At 54.3% G+C, this 16,199-nt stretch overlaps 1 protein-coding gene and 1 long non-coding RNA gene across 4 annotated transcripts in view; one reads left to right on the top strand and one right to left on the bottom strand.

The window, feature by feature from the left end:
- Positions 1-918: 918 nt before the first annotated feature.
- Positions 919-16,199, top strand: part of FAM124A (family with sequence similarity 124 member A) — an 84,770-nt gene continuing 69,489 nt past the window's right edge. For all 3 annotated transcript variants that reach the window (XR_012001940.1, XM_072760512.1, XM_072760513.1), the window contains exons 1-2: positions 919-1,099; positions 9,246-9,277. Coding sequence is in view for 2 of the 3 variants with exons in the window: in XM_072760512.1 (XP_072616613.1) it covers positions 1,035-1,099; positions 9,246-9,277 (97 nt within the window). In the remaining variant the exon portion in view is untranslated. The remainder of the gene's footprint in view (positions 1,100-9,245; positions 9,278-16,199) is intronic.
- Positions 5,139-8,422, bottom strand: LOC140599274 (uncharacterized). Its single transcript, XR_012001939.1, has 2 exons — positions 6,845-8,422; positions 5,139-5,980 (listed from the first exon to the last, which is right to left on the bottom strand). It is a non-coding gene; the product is annotated as an uncharacterized lncRNA (long non-coding RNA).

Raw genomic sequence — 16,199 nt, 5'->3', positions numbered from 1 at the left:
GCCCGCGCAGGCGCCGCCCCCGCCCCCGCCCCCGCCCCCGCGCACACGCCCCGCTCCTCACTCCCAGGCGCGCACGCGCACCCGCTTCCAGGCGCGCAGCTGCACCTGCACCCGCTCCCAGGCGCGCACATGGCCCCACGCACGCGCACCCGCTCCCAGGCGCGCACCTGCACCCGCACCCGCTCCCAGGCGCGCACCTGCACCCGCACCCGCTCCCAGGCGCGCACCTGCACCCGCACCCGCTCCCAGGCGCGCACCTGCACCCGCACCCGCTCCCAGGCGCGCACCTGCACCTGTACCCGCTCCCAGGCGCGCACCTGCACCTGCACCGGCTCCCAGGCGCGCACCTGCACCCATACCCGCTCCCAGGCGCGCACGCGCACCCGCTCCCAGGCGCGCACCTGCACCCATACCCACTCCCAGGCGCGCACCTGCACCCATACCCGCTCCCAGGCGCGCACGCGCACCCGCTCCCAGGCGCGCACCTGCACCCATACCCGCTCCCAGGCGCGCACCTGCACCTGCACCGGCTCCCAGGCGCGCACCTGCACCCATACCCGCTCCCAGGCGCGCACGCGCACCCGCTCCCAGGCGCGCACCTGCACCCATACCCACTCCCAGGCGCGCACCTGCACCCATACCCGCTCCCAGGCGCGCACGCGCACCCGCTCCCAGGCGCGCACCTGCACCCATACCCGCTCCCAGGCGCGCACCTGCACCTTCGCACAGGCCCCGCTCCCAGGCGCGCCCACGGCCCCGCGCCCACGCACGCGCACCCGCTCCCCGTGCACACCCGCGCACCCGCGCCCACGGAGCCGCGCCCAGGCGGCCCCGCCCCGCCCCCCTTGCCCCCGCACGCGCACGCGCACAGCCCGAGCGGGAGGGCGCGGCCAGGAGAGGGCGCGGCGCCGGGGGGCGGCGGAGGCGGAGGCGGGGCGGGGCGGAGGCGGCGGCCGAGCCCGAGCCCGAGCGCGAGCGGCTCGGAGGGAGCCGGAGCCGGAGCCGGAGCCGCAGCGGGAGCGGCGGGGCGCGCCATGGAGCCGCAGACGGGCGGCGGCGAGGAGGACGACTGCGTGGACTCGGGCGCCGAGACCGGAGGGTGAGCCGGGCGGGGGCGCCCCCAGCCCCCAGCCCCCAGCCCCCGAGCCCCGGCCGTGCCCCCCCGGACCCCGCGGCCGAGCGGAGCGGGAGGGTCCCCGGAGCCCCCGGGGAGGGCAGGGCAGGGCGGCGCGGTCGGGGCCGGGCGGGGGCTCCCCAGGACCTCCCGGGGCACCTGGCGCCCACAGCTCCGTGAGCTCATCGCGGCGAGGACCGTCGTCACTTGGAGCCCTCCGTGCGCTCCGCTCGGCTCCTACCTCCCCGCCCACCTCGCGTGCGCACCTGTCCGGGCGGGGCCAGGTGGGACGACCCGTCAGGTAGCCCCGCTTGCAGAGACGGCCTGGAGGCTGAGGCTCCGGCGGACACTGTCGGCCCAAACTTCTACCCTGGAGCCAAACCAGCCTCCCCCCAACGACACCATTTTCCTCAAGTGGGACAAAAGAGCCGGCAGCATGCAGATGACTGTCCTTGCAAAAGCTTGCGCCGGCCCCTATCCCTAGGGGACTCCCCTGTGCAGGTCAGCAAACGTCCAGGATGCGGGTGCTGATCAGGAGGAAAGGGTGTCCCTTCCCATCTGGCGAGCCCCGGGGTGGACCCGAGCTGCGCTCATCAGGGGAAGCCTCGTCCCTGAAAGTTGGGGAGATTTAGACTAAGCTCGGGGCTTGGCAGCCCTGGGACAGGTGGGGTGTCCAAGGCCAGAATGGGCACAAGGGGCTGCCCCTGAGAAAGGCTCCCAGGGGGTCCCTGCAGCCCGCACCCACTCCTCGCCCGGATCTGGGACTTTACACCCGCAGCAGGTACTCCCCAGCGGGCTCTTGCTGCTGTTCAGACTTGTGCTTGTTTAAGGTTCTGCCCTAGAGCCCCGTCACATCCTGGTGGGGTGACCCGATTCCAGATAGGACTCCCTGTTCCTTCCCCACACTGGGTGCGTGCGGCATCTATCAACTGTAACTGAAGATCCCTGATTTTTATCCCCCCACCCCACCCCACCCCTCCACCCGCCTTCCCGGTTAGCTAGGCCACGAGTAGAAGAAACCGAGCAAAACTCGCCAGCTCCCTTGTAGCTGGGTTCATCAAGGCACCAACGGGTCCGTTCGTTTTCAGTTTGTGGAGCTCACCTAAAACAGGTGTTTTCTTCCCCAAGGATGCTCTCCTGGAGAAGTGGAGGGGAAGCCCCGGGCCAGGGCGGTACCCTGGGCTCCCAGGGAGAAGCATGATAGCAACCAGGGCTGCCGGGAGGGGCTTGCTGACCATACGGACACCAGGCTGCTCTTCACCGCCTCTGTCCCCAGAACATAAAGTCGTGACGGGATGGAAGCGGTTAAAGAGTTCTTTTTGCCTCGGTAGCCTCCTTAAGCTAAAGATGAAGGCCGAAGAGCGTGCACTTGAGCACGAGCCTCAGCGTGGGGTTACTGATCCTGCATTGGCCGCATACTCACGTACCTCCTGAAGTTTGGTTATCAAAAAGCCGTTCATCGTTTCCTTGCTTTTCCAGAACTCGCCCCCAGGTTTCGTAGAGCTGTCTGTCCACACTTAATACTTGTTTGCTATCGTTATTTTTATCTACTTAAGTTTTAATTTTTATTTACTCATGAGAGACGCAGAGAGAGAGGCAGAGACACAGGCAGAGGGAGAAGCAGGCTCCCTGCGGGGAGCACGATGCAGGACTCGATCGCGGGACCCCTGAGTCGAAGGCAGATGCTCAACCACTGGGCCACCCAGGCGTCCCTCATTATTATTTTTAAAATAAAAATCTGATCATGTCTCTCCGCCTTCCAGACTTTTAGTGGCTGTGTCCGCTCTAACATACAAAGAGCTTAGAGTGGCCCTACAGGCCCCAGTGTTATAGGGTCCCCCTGTGCGTCTGTGGCTTTGTTTCTCAGCAGGTGCATTCTTGGACCCTTGGACATCAAGCCACATCAGCAAGGTGTTTCCGATCCTTTGCCTTTGTCGTGCCGCCCCTTTTGCCAGCTGTGCCCTCCTCCACCTGGCGTGCCTGTCCACCGGGTGACACTCTATCTTCTTTCAGAACTCGGCTCAAGTGACACATCTGCTGAGGCAGGGACCCTAAGTTTGAGGTCCACGAAGGGCTTGAAGTCGTAGGCAAAATGATGTTCTTTGTGAATTTTTGTGAGAAAAGACTGATTTTTCATCCACATTCTCCAAGTAGCCTGCGGTCCCCCCCAAACCAAGTTTGGGCAGGGCAGGAGAAGCTCCATTTTCAACACGTTGGGTCTGAGGTATTGGGAGACAGCCAAGGAAGGATGCGCCGAGCCAGCGGTTGAGTAGATCTAGCTGGAGAGCAGGTCGGCGTGATGACATCACATTTGGGAACCATCAGCCTAAAAATGGCAGTTGCCGCCCTAGGAGTGGGTTAAATTGGCTGAAGGTGATAAGTAGCAAACACCCAGCATTTTCTCCAGGCCTCGGACTGTCCTGAGCCTTCACTAGTCCATTAAGCCATTTAACCCTTCAACACCTGACGAGTAGGTGTGGCTGAAGACCAGCCTTGAGACAGGACAACACTTAAGTGCCAGGCGAAGGCGGAGGAGTTGCTAAAGGGGCCTGAGAAAAAGTGGACACGGACACAGAAGGAAGAACCTGGTGTCCTCGAAGGCGAGGTGGGGGCACGGAAAGGCCTGGGCTGTGAGAACCCCGCTTGGATGAAGGAACGTAGACGGAGGCAGTGGAGGAGACGTGCGGGCGGAAGGCAGAGCCCCGGGCCTCCCCGAGGCGCGGAATCCGTGGTGGAGGAAGCTAGAGCCCTTTGTCTGGGAAGGGACGGGTGAGGAGAGGCAGTAGCCGGAGGGGAGGGGAGGGGAGGGGAGGGTGGGCTGCAGGAAGGATTCCCAAGGCGAGCAAAGAGGTGCTCCTAGAAGAGACTATAAAAAGGGAGAGGATGAAGATCTAGGAGAAGAACAGGGTTTGCAGAGTCCCCTTGCTGAAGAGGTGGAGGCAGATGGGCCCCAGGCCTCTCGGTCAGACGGTCAGACGGGCTTTGGGTGGGAAGAGGGACCTCCGCTTCCCGCAGCGTGGCGCGGCAGGTGGGGTTCCGTTCTGGGCAAACAGCTGCCTCCCCCAGGAAAGTGGGGACTGGAAATTGTTGTTTGGGGCAACGTTGGCCGAGAACCCAGCTGAGATTAGTGACGGTGAACGTGTGAAGGGCCCCGTCTCCGTGTGTCCTCCTTGTGTCCTCCTGCCGCTGCGCTCAGCTCCTTTGGGGCGGGCACAGGGAGGCAGCGAGCGGTTGAGAGCATCGCATCAAGGTTTGGGGGAGGGGGACTATTGTTGCCGAGCAGGTGTGAACCTTTGTGGGTCCCGCGGCCCAGGGGCAGGGGGTGTTGACTGCTTCGAAAGGGACGATCAAGAGAGCCAGGCTGCTGGGGTTCCGCTCCGTGCTCTGAGTTTTCTATGGGATGACAGCAGTAGCACCCACCCCACAGCGTGGTTGTGAGAATTCAGTTAGTCTGTGCATTTAAAGCTCCTAGAACAGTGCCCGGCATACGTGAACCCTCTGTGCATGATTCCTCATCATGCTATTAATATCAGTGTGAAGAACACGCCTGATGATAACTTGGAGTTTTCTAAAATAAAAATGTGTATTTCCAGGTACGCTCAGGATCCCATGTTCTTTTTTTTTTTTTTTTTTTTGGATCCCACGTTCTTTATAGTCATCGCAGCAGATGCTCTGATGTTTTCAGTTTGATCAGCGTTCAGAGCATCTGCAGGACGATAGGACACGTCCCAATATTATTATTTTACAGATGAGGAAACGGAGGTTCAGCGGGTCATGACGAGTTCGTGGCCTAATTGAAGCCTAAGTCTCTGGCGTGCTTTCCACCTAGCGAAGTTGCCTCTCCGAGAGCCGTTGATTTGCAGTTAATTCTTGTTTCCTGCTCAGACGTTTTTCTTTTGCTTGAAATGTCATCTTTACCGTCTGACCCACCTAGTGCGGGCCAAGCTAAGAGCAAACTAGTATTCTTCTGGGGCAGTTGATGCTATTTTGAAGCTCCCGTTTTCCAAATGCACTGAAGGCAAGCTTTTTTTTTTTTTAACATTTTATTTATTTATTCATGAGAGACACAGGCAGAGGGAGAAGCAGGCTCCATGCAGGGAGCCCAATGTGGGACTCGATCCTGGGACCCCGGGGTCATGGCCTGAGCCAAAGGCAGACGCTCAACCCTTGAGCCACCCAGGGATCCCTGAAGGCAAGCTTTGTGCTTCTGTGTATTTTTCATTAGGAAAAGCTGGCCAGCCAGCTACTGACCATGATAAAGTATCCCAAGAAACAAAACCCCTTAACAGAGGGACAGGCGGTGCTGTTGCAGACCAAAAGAAAAGGCATCAAGTAAGATGAGTGCTTTTTAGCGGGTGTTTCATTAGTGAGGTCTCCCAGATACGGTGTCTGGGCCACTCTTTCTAATATGACCATATCTGAAGGATGCATTAATTTAATTTAGAAGTTTGATCCGGCATTAATGAACCCCCACGTCCATGTCACCCGTCACTGAGCTTCTGAAAACACAGCCACCCCGTACCCTTTGGGTGACCTCCGATTGATACTTCGCTGTGATTTAGAGATGGCAAACGATTCACAGGTCTGGCGTTTATTAGCAGGTGAATGGAAAAGAATGGGGGGGGGGATAAATTTGAAGATGGGACAGGTTTAGAGGACAGTAAAAGGGGAAATCTGGCAGAGGAGACAGGATGATCTATTAGGTGCTGTATTATCTCTGTGTTCGAGGTGGAGCTAGTTAGCTCTCGATTGCCGTGGACTGAGAGTTAACAGATGAGGTCCATGATGCATCGAGCTGATGTTTTACAGAAATGTCAAGATCAATATTACGGAAATGCCAAGATCAATTCTTATGCCAAGATTTTCCTGGAAAAGAGAATTTAAGAAGGTGTCCCATATCTGTGTTCGTACATGCATATGGGCAAGTAGGTGCTACAGTGACGGACTGTTTAAGTGCAGACCCCTTTATACTTAACCCTTACGTCTATAATTGTAGTTAAAATACCGCCAGGGGCCTGTGTCTAACTCTTTGGTCATGGTTGGCACAGATACCAAATAGATGTAATATTTGTAGATGTGTCTCTGTGTCAGGTGTGTGAATATATATAATCCTTGCATTATTCTGCTTATCTGTAACATGTGCCCATACACCTTTTCTTCCTAAAATTCATGGATTCACCTCTAGTGCAGAGCTGAATGTCCTGTTCAGAGCTAGGTGGTAAACTCTTAGGATGTAAGACCAGTAAATAGGATTCACAAGGCAGTATCCTATTGCTGTTCTCTCCTATTCTAAAAAAAAAAAAAAAAAAAAAAAAAGCTGGAGATCATGCATCCCTCCAGAGACCTGTAGTCAATATCTGAAATTATTCAAACCTGTTGAAGCACAAAATTATTTTGAGCTTTATAGCTTGTCTTTCACCAGCAATATTTCCAGTAAATAATCTCTTGGAGCCCTTTGGAATGTATCTTATGAGCTATACAAGTGTTTGTACCTTAACTCAGCTCCTGTCTCCCCTCGTGATAATTTTCCTAAGGAACAGGAGCTGAAATATCCAGCTGTACGTATAAGTATCTCGTCGTCATGTGGTTTGCGGAGGTGAACAATCAGAAACGATCATATAGCAGACAAAAGGCAAATGGTGCACATGGTAACGCGATGCACTACAGTCCATCGCTTTGTCTAAAATTATAATTACATAAAAAAATAAAATAAAATAAAATTATAATTACATAGTAGCACGTTGTATCTCCGTCATGATGGCAACTGTGGACAAGTCGCATAAGCAGGATCAGAGGCTGGAAAGCAGTGTAAGGTTTTAGGGGACTTTTCCGTTTGATTTCCGTTTTGATGGTGGACGGGGATGGCAGGTGGGGTGATGGATGAGACTGCGGAGCTGGGCAGAGGCCATCGTTCACGGAAAGAGCGGTTTATGTTGTGCGCTGCCGAGCTTGAACTTCATCCAGAGAGTGACACGGTCAGGTTTGCGCTTTGCAAAGATTGGCTGCTGTTTGGAGAAGGAACTGGAGCAGGGCAAGAGTGACAGTCGGGAGCCCGGGCCGCTGGCAGGCCTCACCCCGGCAGCGCCTCTCGTCCCAGGAAACACATATGGAGAGAGGCGCGGCAGGACGTGCGTTTTGCTCGCACCTGTCCCAAAATACGACGGTTACACCTTAGGATTCCCAAATTAGGTCTCACGCATAAATTTCCTTCTGCGTTCGTATCCATCTGCGTGCGGATCCGTGCAGCGTCTGCATTTGCGAAACCCGTCTGCCTCGGGGACGTCTGGAAAATCCTAGCTGAAAAGACAGATTTCTAATAATAAAATGAATAGTCCCATCACACGTTCCCGTTGAACGTTTTCTTTGATTTGTCGCGGAATGTCCTTAAAGCCTGGCCGCCTTGTTAAGATGCTCCTGCGGGATTGTTGTGTTGTTGTATGTGCCACGGTGGCTGCTCCTGGAGCATCTGTTACATTCGTTCACAGCCACATTTCTAAGTTTTGTCCTAAAGTCAATTTATGTCCTGCCTGGTCTCAGGCAGAATTGAATGCACCAACGTGAGGGGCTCCTGACTGCCCCCTCTCGCATCCAGGTCCCCGAGCCAGCATGTCACCGCGTTCCAGCCAATGCTTGTCCCTTCTGGCTCCGGCCTTGCAGGGCCCCCCACGCTCCTACCGCAGGTCCTCGTTGCCGTTTGCCTCCCGGTCTCCTCGCCGGTAGCATCGCTTTCGTTTCCTAACCAATAGCGTGGGAAGGTGGACGGGATGAGCGCTGGGTGTCATGCTGCATGTTGGCAAATCGAACTCCGATAAAAAAAATATACAAAAAAATTAATTAATTTTCAAAATTAAAAAAAAAAAGAAGGTGGATTCGGCGTAGGTGGACGCAGTCCGTGACGCATAGAGGGTGTGCAAATGTTAAGAGTTGCTCCTCTCTCCAGCCCGAGGCGTCAGTGACTCTGCAGCTACCAAAGCATTTCGTTTGAAAGAGAGAACTTCCTGCTGTTTTCCTTCCATTTTGTTCCTCTGCGGATCCATGCATCACTCTGTGTGAGCGGTGCAGGCTGTTTCAGCCAGTAAGGGGTGTGCTTTTGATGATTTTTTTTTGAAGTTTCGTATATACTTTTGTGGTAACAGTCCGCAGAGTGAAAATGGGATGATTTAAGGAAGGGCGCCAGGAGGCTGGGTAACTAAAGGAGCGTATACGGGGAGAACTAACCAGAATCGAGGGCTTTATTTGCATGAGCATATCCCTGACTACCACCTTGCGGAATGCATCCCTACGTGCCCGAGAGATTAATTCCCTTCTGAGAATGACTTGGGCCGCTGGAGGGAGGGAGCGAGAGCCTCTGCAGCAAGTAGGCTGCCAGGAGGGAGGGCTTCCCAGCCGCACAAGGAGAGCACAGACTCGGGGAGATGAAGCAGGCAGCTCCCTGGCCAGATGCCCGTTCTCACAGAGGCGGGGGCCCGCGGCTGGCTGCTCAGCCTGGAAACCGATGGGTGGTTTCACCCCTTGTCCTAACCCTGCCTCTTTCCCCTTCCCTGTCACAGCCCACATCCTGTCACTGTAAATATGCAGCAGGATGTCTTCTCAGCTGGACCTGAGACCCGTCAAACCCCACGGTGCCCCAGTGCTTCCCGGAGGCTAGCAGGGCCCCGAGCCGGGGCCCATCACCGCGCCGCCCGGGTTGGCAGAGAAATATTTCCCCGTGACGCGGTGCCAACCTGAGGGGTGCCCTCGCTTGCAGCGGCTGCTTCACCTTTTTGGGGAGTCGTGCTGGTGGCCTTCAAGAATCTGCTGAAAACTCTGTCTTCTCCCCAAAAGAATAAGCTTCCCTTCAAAAATTTGCCGGTGAATTTACATGGTTTGGGATCCAGCTGGCTTCCCATCTTGGAGACTCACAGAGCCCACAGGGGGGACCCCTGATTTCTTTTTTTCTTTAAAGTTTGCCCTTCAAATTCCGACAGGCCTTTGTGTTGCACGAGAGCCCTCGGTTCTTAATTTGGTGGGAGGTCCTTACCATGTAAATGCTGCTTACCACTGACTGTGTCTAAAATTCTAGCTTGAAGAAATCATGTGGATACAGAAAACTCGTGTGTAATGCGACTAATACGAAGGTTTTGTGTTTCAGGTCTGACTACAGCCACATGTCCTCCACCAGCAGTAAGTATGGCTTAAATGTCCTTCAGCGCTGGCTTCTCGGTCCCATCTCCCAGGAATTTGGGGCTTTTCCTGGAGAGTTTAACTGTCCCTTGATTTCAGAATTCAGTACGCCACTACTTCCCCCGTGGAAATCGAGCATAGGGGAACTAGCCCAGGCTTCGTTAGGATAGATGCTCCTGCAACAGCTTCTCTGAACAATGGGAGGTTACTCATTCATTCAACAAACACGTGTCAAATACCTGCTGCCCGCGGGCTCACAGCTCAGAGCACATCCATTAGACCCATGGGTGGCCCCAGTTCATCTTTAGGGCCTTGTATTTCTGCATCATAGGTGATTATCAGATACAGCAAAAAAAAAAAAAAATTAAAAAATTAAAAAAATAAAAAAAGAGGTGATTGGGAATATGTTCATAAACATCCTGCAAGCCTGGAAAAAGATGCCTGTATTAAATACTAATTGACAAGTAAATCTGTTCATGGGCAATGAGGCCTTCTATCTAGGAACAGTTTGCAGTGATTAAGATCACTGTGTAAATGACCAAAGCCATTCAGATTAATTAAACACCTATTTTAAAATAACCACACACACAAAAAATTGTCTTACAATAAAAGACCTGGTTATGTGAATCAGTAAATACTGAATTCCTTTTTTTTTTTCCCTATCTTCCCTGTGAAACTCCCCATTCTAAATAGTACCCAAATGGAGAGACACTTAATTGGATTATTCTGTGTATTGATGTTCTGGCTTAGTTTTCCTTTGCAATAAGAGACTGTGCAGAAAGCTGTATTTCTGGAATTGTAATTTAGTGTCAAATTATATTTAGTTATTAGTATAACTGCTGCGAGTAATCTCTGATCATTTCAGCCAACTAGAGACCCAGCATTGCCCCTTAGTTATTAAGAACCGTTAGTAATAATGAGAATAATGCTCCGGTGACTCGCGTTCCCTCCCTGAAGCTTCTGCGTTCCTAAAAAATCAGGGAAAGCTCCCTTGAACTCTCCCCCCGCTGCCGTTTTCATTCCACTCCGTTTTGCCCAGAAGCTACATTTCTTTAAGAACGATTCTTATGAAATACTTGCCCAGAGCCTTTGCTCAATTTGTAGCTCTCACATCAGTCCTCTGGGTCACAACAAAGCACCTCCCTTGTCAGCGAAACTGGTAATTCGGTTTGGGAGGCTTTCCTCTCCGTTATTTTAATTGCGATCTGGAGTTGGAATTCCTCTTAGGGATCAGTAGCCTTTTATTGCTTTTCCTTTTCTCTTTAAATCTTTGGCGACTCCTGCATCAGCCGTCGGTGCTGGGGCCTCTTGGTAAGCGGGGATGTCCGTGTGTTTCACATTTGAGTTAGGAAATGTGTTTGGTGATAAATAAGAGAGGAAAAAATAACGATTTGAGTAGGCGTTTATTCTCCTTTAATGTTAAAAAAAAAAAAAGAACTCGGAGGAGGCAACGCAGGTCTGGTCTGGAGGCTCCTTTCATCCTTCTGCTTGGCTTTGGCTTCTGCCTCAGGTCACAGAACGGCTGCCTGGCCGCAGGCATCACAGCCTTGTGGGGCAGGACTCGGGTCGTTGCCTCGAGCTTGCCTGTCCTGCCTCTCCTCCGAGCCGGGAGGTGAATCCCGACCGCGCCCGGTGGGGGAGGCCCTGCCGCAGTCCGTGAACGGGCACACGGCGGAGCCTTTCCAGGAAAGGAAAAGGAAATTAAGCCTGAGGTCTTGAGCTTGTCCTGCACAATGCAGGCGCGGCGGGGCTGCAGTAGGGAGGGTGTTTGTCACCCGCTTTTAAAAGTAGCGTTTCCCCGCAGACTGGCCGATGGCGCGGAGAGGACCGCGGGGAGGCCGCTGGGCTTAGGGGCCCGGACGGGGCGGCTTGGGGTGACTCGGGGTCCTTGGCCGGGTCCCGGTCACCTCCTGGCCACAATGACCCCGCTCCCAGTGCTGCCCGGGGAGCCCGGCCGTGGGTCTCGCCGTCCGCCGTTGGGTCGGGAGGTGGCTTCGCCCGGCCACTGCCCTTCCCACGCGGCGTCCCGAGGAGCACCCTCGGGTCGCTGCCCTTCCGTCCTGCTCACCGCGGTCCGCCGGCCGACCTGAGGCTGCCAGGGCTGACAGCGTCTCCCCGGGGTTGTCTGCGAAACTAAAGACGCCGCGACACTGCGGTCTCGGTAAACCGCGACACGTCCCGAGATGAATTTAACGTCTACTCGCGGAATTTTTAGGTGGTTTTCCCAGCAGCCTGGTTGGACGGTCATCAAGCCACTACGTGCGATTTGCGTTCTTAAGTGACTTAAATAAAAAGGAGAAATTTCATAAACAGGATGGAAGAAAAACAGCTGTTACGCCAGGGGGAGGAAACCCAACTGTGCCACGTCATGATCATGAAATTCCCGTCGTGTGTGATTGAATATTTTCATTCGGATAAAGATTTATAACGGCACTTGGACGATCGGCCTTCGAGGATGCTGGGGCTTACGGAGGCCGTTGTGGGGCAGCGGCTCTGTGCTCTCAGGCCAGAGACTAGTCCTCTCGGAGACTCCCCCAACAGCTCCTCTACTCGGCCTTAAAACTGCGCCTCCTGGAAACTCGGGTGTAGCCGCTGACTCCTGACGTGGCCCCCCGGCTTCGCGCCCCCCTCACTCGTCAGGACGCGGGCAGACGGCAGACGATGCACCGAGGCGCTACGGAGGCGGTGCCCCGACGAGCTCCCCGTATCTGCGGCCGCAGGAAGTGCCCGTGAGCGGCGTGTTCTGCAGCTTCCAGGCCGGGGCCGCCAAGCCCTGCAAAGCGGGGACGTGGCCTGGGGGGGAGTCACGGGACCTGGTCTTCCGCCCGCCCGCCCTCCTGTTCCCGTGGCCTCCGTGTCCTACGGCTTCCTGCTCTGTGCTTCCAGGGACTGGCTTCCCTGGGGCCGGCAGGACGATGACCTGCCCTTGAGGGCAGCCCCGAACAGGCCCCGCTGACGCTGTGGGTGCCCCGGACGCATTTTTCCTCTTGAGGGCAAAGGGTCAAGTGCATTGCAGGTGTCGTTCAAACGGGAGCATCAGGGGCCTCCGTCAATGGCAAGGCCTGGTGGTTGGTCTGGAGCCCCCGTGGGGCTCGTGGGTCCTGCCTCACTGCTCCATGCGAGGACGTCTCCCGGCTCCCCGAGGCTGCCTCGTCTCATGGGTGCCTCTTTGCACATAAATCCCGTCTTCTCTGCATCATTTCTCCATCGTTTCATCATTTCCTTTAAGTTTTAGGATATCGAAGCATCGTTACATTTTTTATTTTGTCTTTGGCCGCATCTGTGCCTCCCCTCGGTGTGATTTAACCCAGAAGCAAAGGTAAGGAGCTTTGAAAGCAACACGTTGAAAAGACATGACCGCGTTCTGCGGAACACGTCGCTGATGGGGGGCGTTTAAATAAAAATGACCAAGAGCTAAATTCAGACTCGGGATAATGAAACATTCCGTATTTTCCTTCTGTTTCTGTGAGGGGAGATCAACCTATTGACAGATTAAAGTTTCAAGGCCACTTGTCCAAATAAGGAAGGTCGGGGTGTTGGGAGAGGCGGTGGTAGGCAGTTTCACTTCAATCCGTTGACGCGTTCTGGAGTTTTCTTCCTTTTCCCCTCTGCGTGCAATGCTTACCCCGTTGTGATTTTCAGAGTAAATGTTCTCTTAGGGTCTTATTTCATGAGATGGAGGCAACACCCGGATGTAGCCGTTAATCCTCGTGGAGAAGGGTGTCAGCCGTTGCCTGTGTGTGATTCCGTGACCCGGATGCAGTAGGCCGTGCACACGGCTCCGCCAGAAGACCGGATCCCCCGCCTGTGCATCTCCACCTTCACGCCCCTACTGCACGTAAAACATCCAAAGAAAGGCCACCAGAAAAAATAAAAAAATTAAAAAATTTAAAAAAGAAAAAAAAAAAAAAGAAAGGCCACCAGTGTTCTCTAAATGAGGACGACAAGCCCTACGTGGCTCCGGTCGGGCCTGTGGCTCCTGTCACCCGTTCCCCGCTTGCTCGGCTTCCAAAGGGCTCGTTAGCGATGCCACCGGTGTGTGATGTGCTTTCGTAGACCCAGCAGTCGACGTAAAAGAAGGCGTAGGGGAAACCCCGCACTTCCAAGTGGAGCGAGATCAAGGCCTTGAATCTCCACTGGGCCGCTCCACGGAGCCAGGGGCGCTTAACTTTGGAGCATCCAGCAAATGGATCCCCCGACTGAGAACAATCCCCCCCCCCTAGGACGGTTCAGGGCCTGACCCGGCGCGGCAGCTGCGCTCTGCGTGGGCCCGCGTGTCCCCGGGGACACGGCTCTGAGCATGGCCGCGGCTGCGCAGCGCGATCAGAAGTCACGGAGCTGTTTGCGGGTGGGAAGGTGGCGCCAAGGCTCCCTCCAGCCGGGATGGCTTCAGGCTCGACTGGACTTAGCTCTGGGGCTGCAGCCCGGAGCCTGCCGCTTGCTGGGGCCTCCCGCGGGAAGGCCGCAGGTGCAGGCGTGTTGGGTTGGGCAAGTCCAGGTCATGAAGCCCTCAGGTGGAGGCCGAGCCACAGCGGGAGAGCCGCGGGGTGCTGCGGGTGCTGTGGGTGCTGTGGGTGCTGCTGGGCCCGGTGCACTTCCTCTGCATCCCATCAGCTGCCAGACGACAGCACAGCAGTCGGCATCCCGCAAAGCTTGCTGCTCGGGGCTCGGCCCACGCGCTGTGTCAGCATCACCCCAAGCCTGATAGAGATGCAGACCCAGACCTGCAACTCCAACTCCGAGGAGCTGGCTCATCTCCCCCATTGGAAAAATTGCTCTTAAACCCCCAATCGGCATGATCTATCCAAATTTCTTTTAGATTCTGATTTTTTTTTAAAGATTTTGTTTATTCCTGAGAGATAAACACACGGAGAGATAGAGGCAGAGACACAGGCAGAGGGAGGAGCAGGCTCCATGCAGGGAGCCGGACATGGGACTGGATCCTGGGACCCCGGGGTCACACCCTGGGCCGAAGGTGGTGCTAAACCGCTGAGCCACCTGTGTGCCTTAGCTTCTGATTTTTAATGGTATAACCTGTAGGCTCTAGGGTCTGCATTATGTTGATATGAGAAAAAAAAAACTCACTTGGTCAAATATTTAAATTATGAATCATTGATAATCTAAAAGAAAATTGTGTTCCTTTCCCAAGTTTATTTTAAAACATAAAATTTGTCCTTTATCGGGCAAACTAGAAGTGTGTGTTTGGTTTTTTTGTTTTTTTGATTTTTGGTTTTTTTTTTTGTTTTTGTTTTGTTTTTGTTTTTTTATTTTTGGTTTTTGTTTTTGCAAAGCGGGCAGCAGCCTTATCTGTAAGATGCAGAGTCACGACTGAAGCCTGGGATGAAGGAGCTGAACACTAGTGCGCTTAAACAGTGGCTTGACGGCGTGGGCTGTGTGCGGCCCAGATCCCCCGCCCAGGAACCCAAAGGCTGAGCGATACTGGGGTTTGGCGGTTGATAAGGAAAAAAAGCAATAACCAAAGGTACACACCAGGAAATCAGAGGGCGAAGACCATCTACCGTACAGACAACTCCTTGGGCGCTCCGCCGTGCTGGCCTCCACGCCCCCAAGAGTAGGGTGAACTTGGCTCCAAGACAGGTTTTAATTGTATGATTTCTTTTTTTTAAAGATTTTATTTATTTATTCATGAGAGACGCAGAGAGAGAGGCAGAGACACAGGCAGAGGGAGAAGCAGGCTCCACGCAGGGAGCCCGACATGGGACTCGATCCTGCAACTCCAGGATCACGACCCAGACTGAAGGCAGGTGCTAAACCGCTGCGCCGCCCAGGGATCCCCCTAATTGTGTGATTTCAACTACATAGATGGTGTCGATTTCTGTCCAGGATATGAAAAAAAACGGAGGCCAATTTCTCAGCACCGCATCTTACCTGGGAAGCCCAAGTGACACTTCAGGGACAGCTGGTCTACCAGGTTCTCACGCCCCTCCCCACCCCCACCAAGGGAGGGAGTACAAGGGAGCAGCTTCCATCCACCTTCTGACATGCTTAGTGCTTTCCTCGACTTTAAAATAATCGTGATTACTCAATAATACATCGTCGTTGTAGAAAAGCCAGAAAATACAGATTCCTGTCGTCTAGAAATGCCCAGTTTCTACCCGGTGTCTGCCCTTAGAGATTTTTTTTTTCTTTCCTGAGCATCTGTATCACTGTAGATACATATTATTCGCAAAAAAAAAAAAAAAAAATAGAATCGGATAGTTTCACAGGCTGGTTTTCTAAGTAAACGTACGTGAGCCGCTTTGATACCAGTAGAGTCACTTCTGCGACAGCGCGAGCGTACGGGATCCCACTACGTTCCCATATGTTCACTGACGCCCTGTTGTGGGTACTGGAGGTTCCGTTTACTTCCTCACTGGAACAAACAGCACTGCCAGGAATATTTTCATACGAAGTCCCCGGGTGTATATCCTTCCTCACTCCTCCCGTACAAGCTCCTCTGAGCGGAATTGCTGAGGACGTGTGCTTGCCTTTGAAGGCTTCTGATGCCTACCGCCGGGTCATTCTCCGTAGGTCCTGCTTCTCTCTCCCGCAGGCATGGATGGGAGCACCAGGGTCTCCTAAAAATAGTGGTTTTTGCGAGCAAAAACCAACACGGATGGACGTGCACACACAATAACAATGGACCAAAGGGCTCTGAAGAGTAGATGACAGACAGAGACGAGCAACTCGGAGCCTTGTGTGTGTGTCTCATGAAAAACGTGGTATCGATTCTACTCCGACGGGGACATTGGGCGGCAGCGCCAGCAGCAGAGGCCGTCAGCCTTTCCCGCTCCCGTGGACAGTCCCTGTGTTTGGCCGCGTCCGTGCTGTTGCCATTAAATCCTGCCGAGGCGACGAGGCGGGCGTATGTGGGGAGTACTGTGCAGAGAGCCAGGTCGCGGGCACGAAGGGTCGCAATATT

Source organism: Vulpes vulpes, chromosome 6, assembly GCF_048418805.1.
Source record: "Vulpes vulpes isolate BD-2025 chromosome 6, VulVul3, whole genome shotgun sequence".
Lineage (NCBI taxonomy): Eukaryota > Metazoa > Chordata > Mammalia > Carnivora > Canidae > Vulpes > Vulpes vulpes.
Note: the sequence above shows the minus strand (reverse complement) of the source record. Positions and strands in the feature narration are given on the sequence as shown.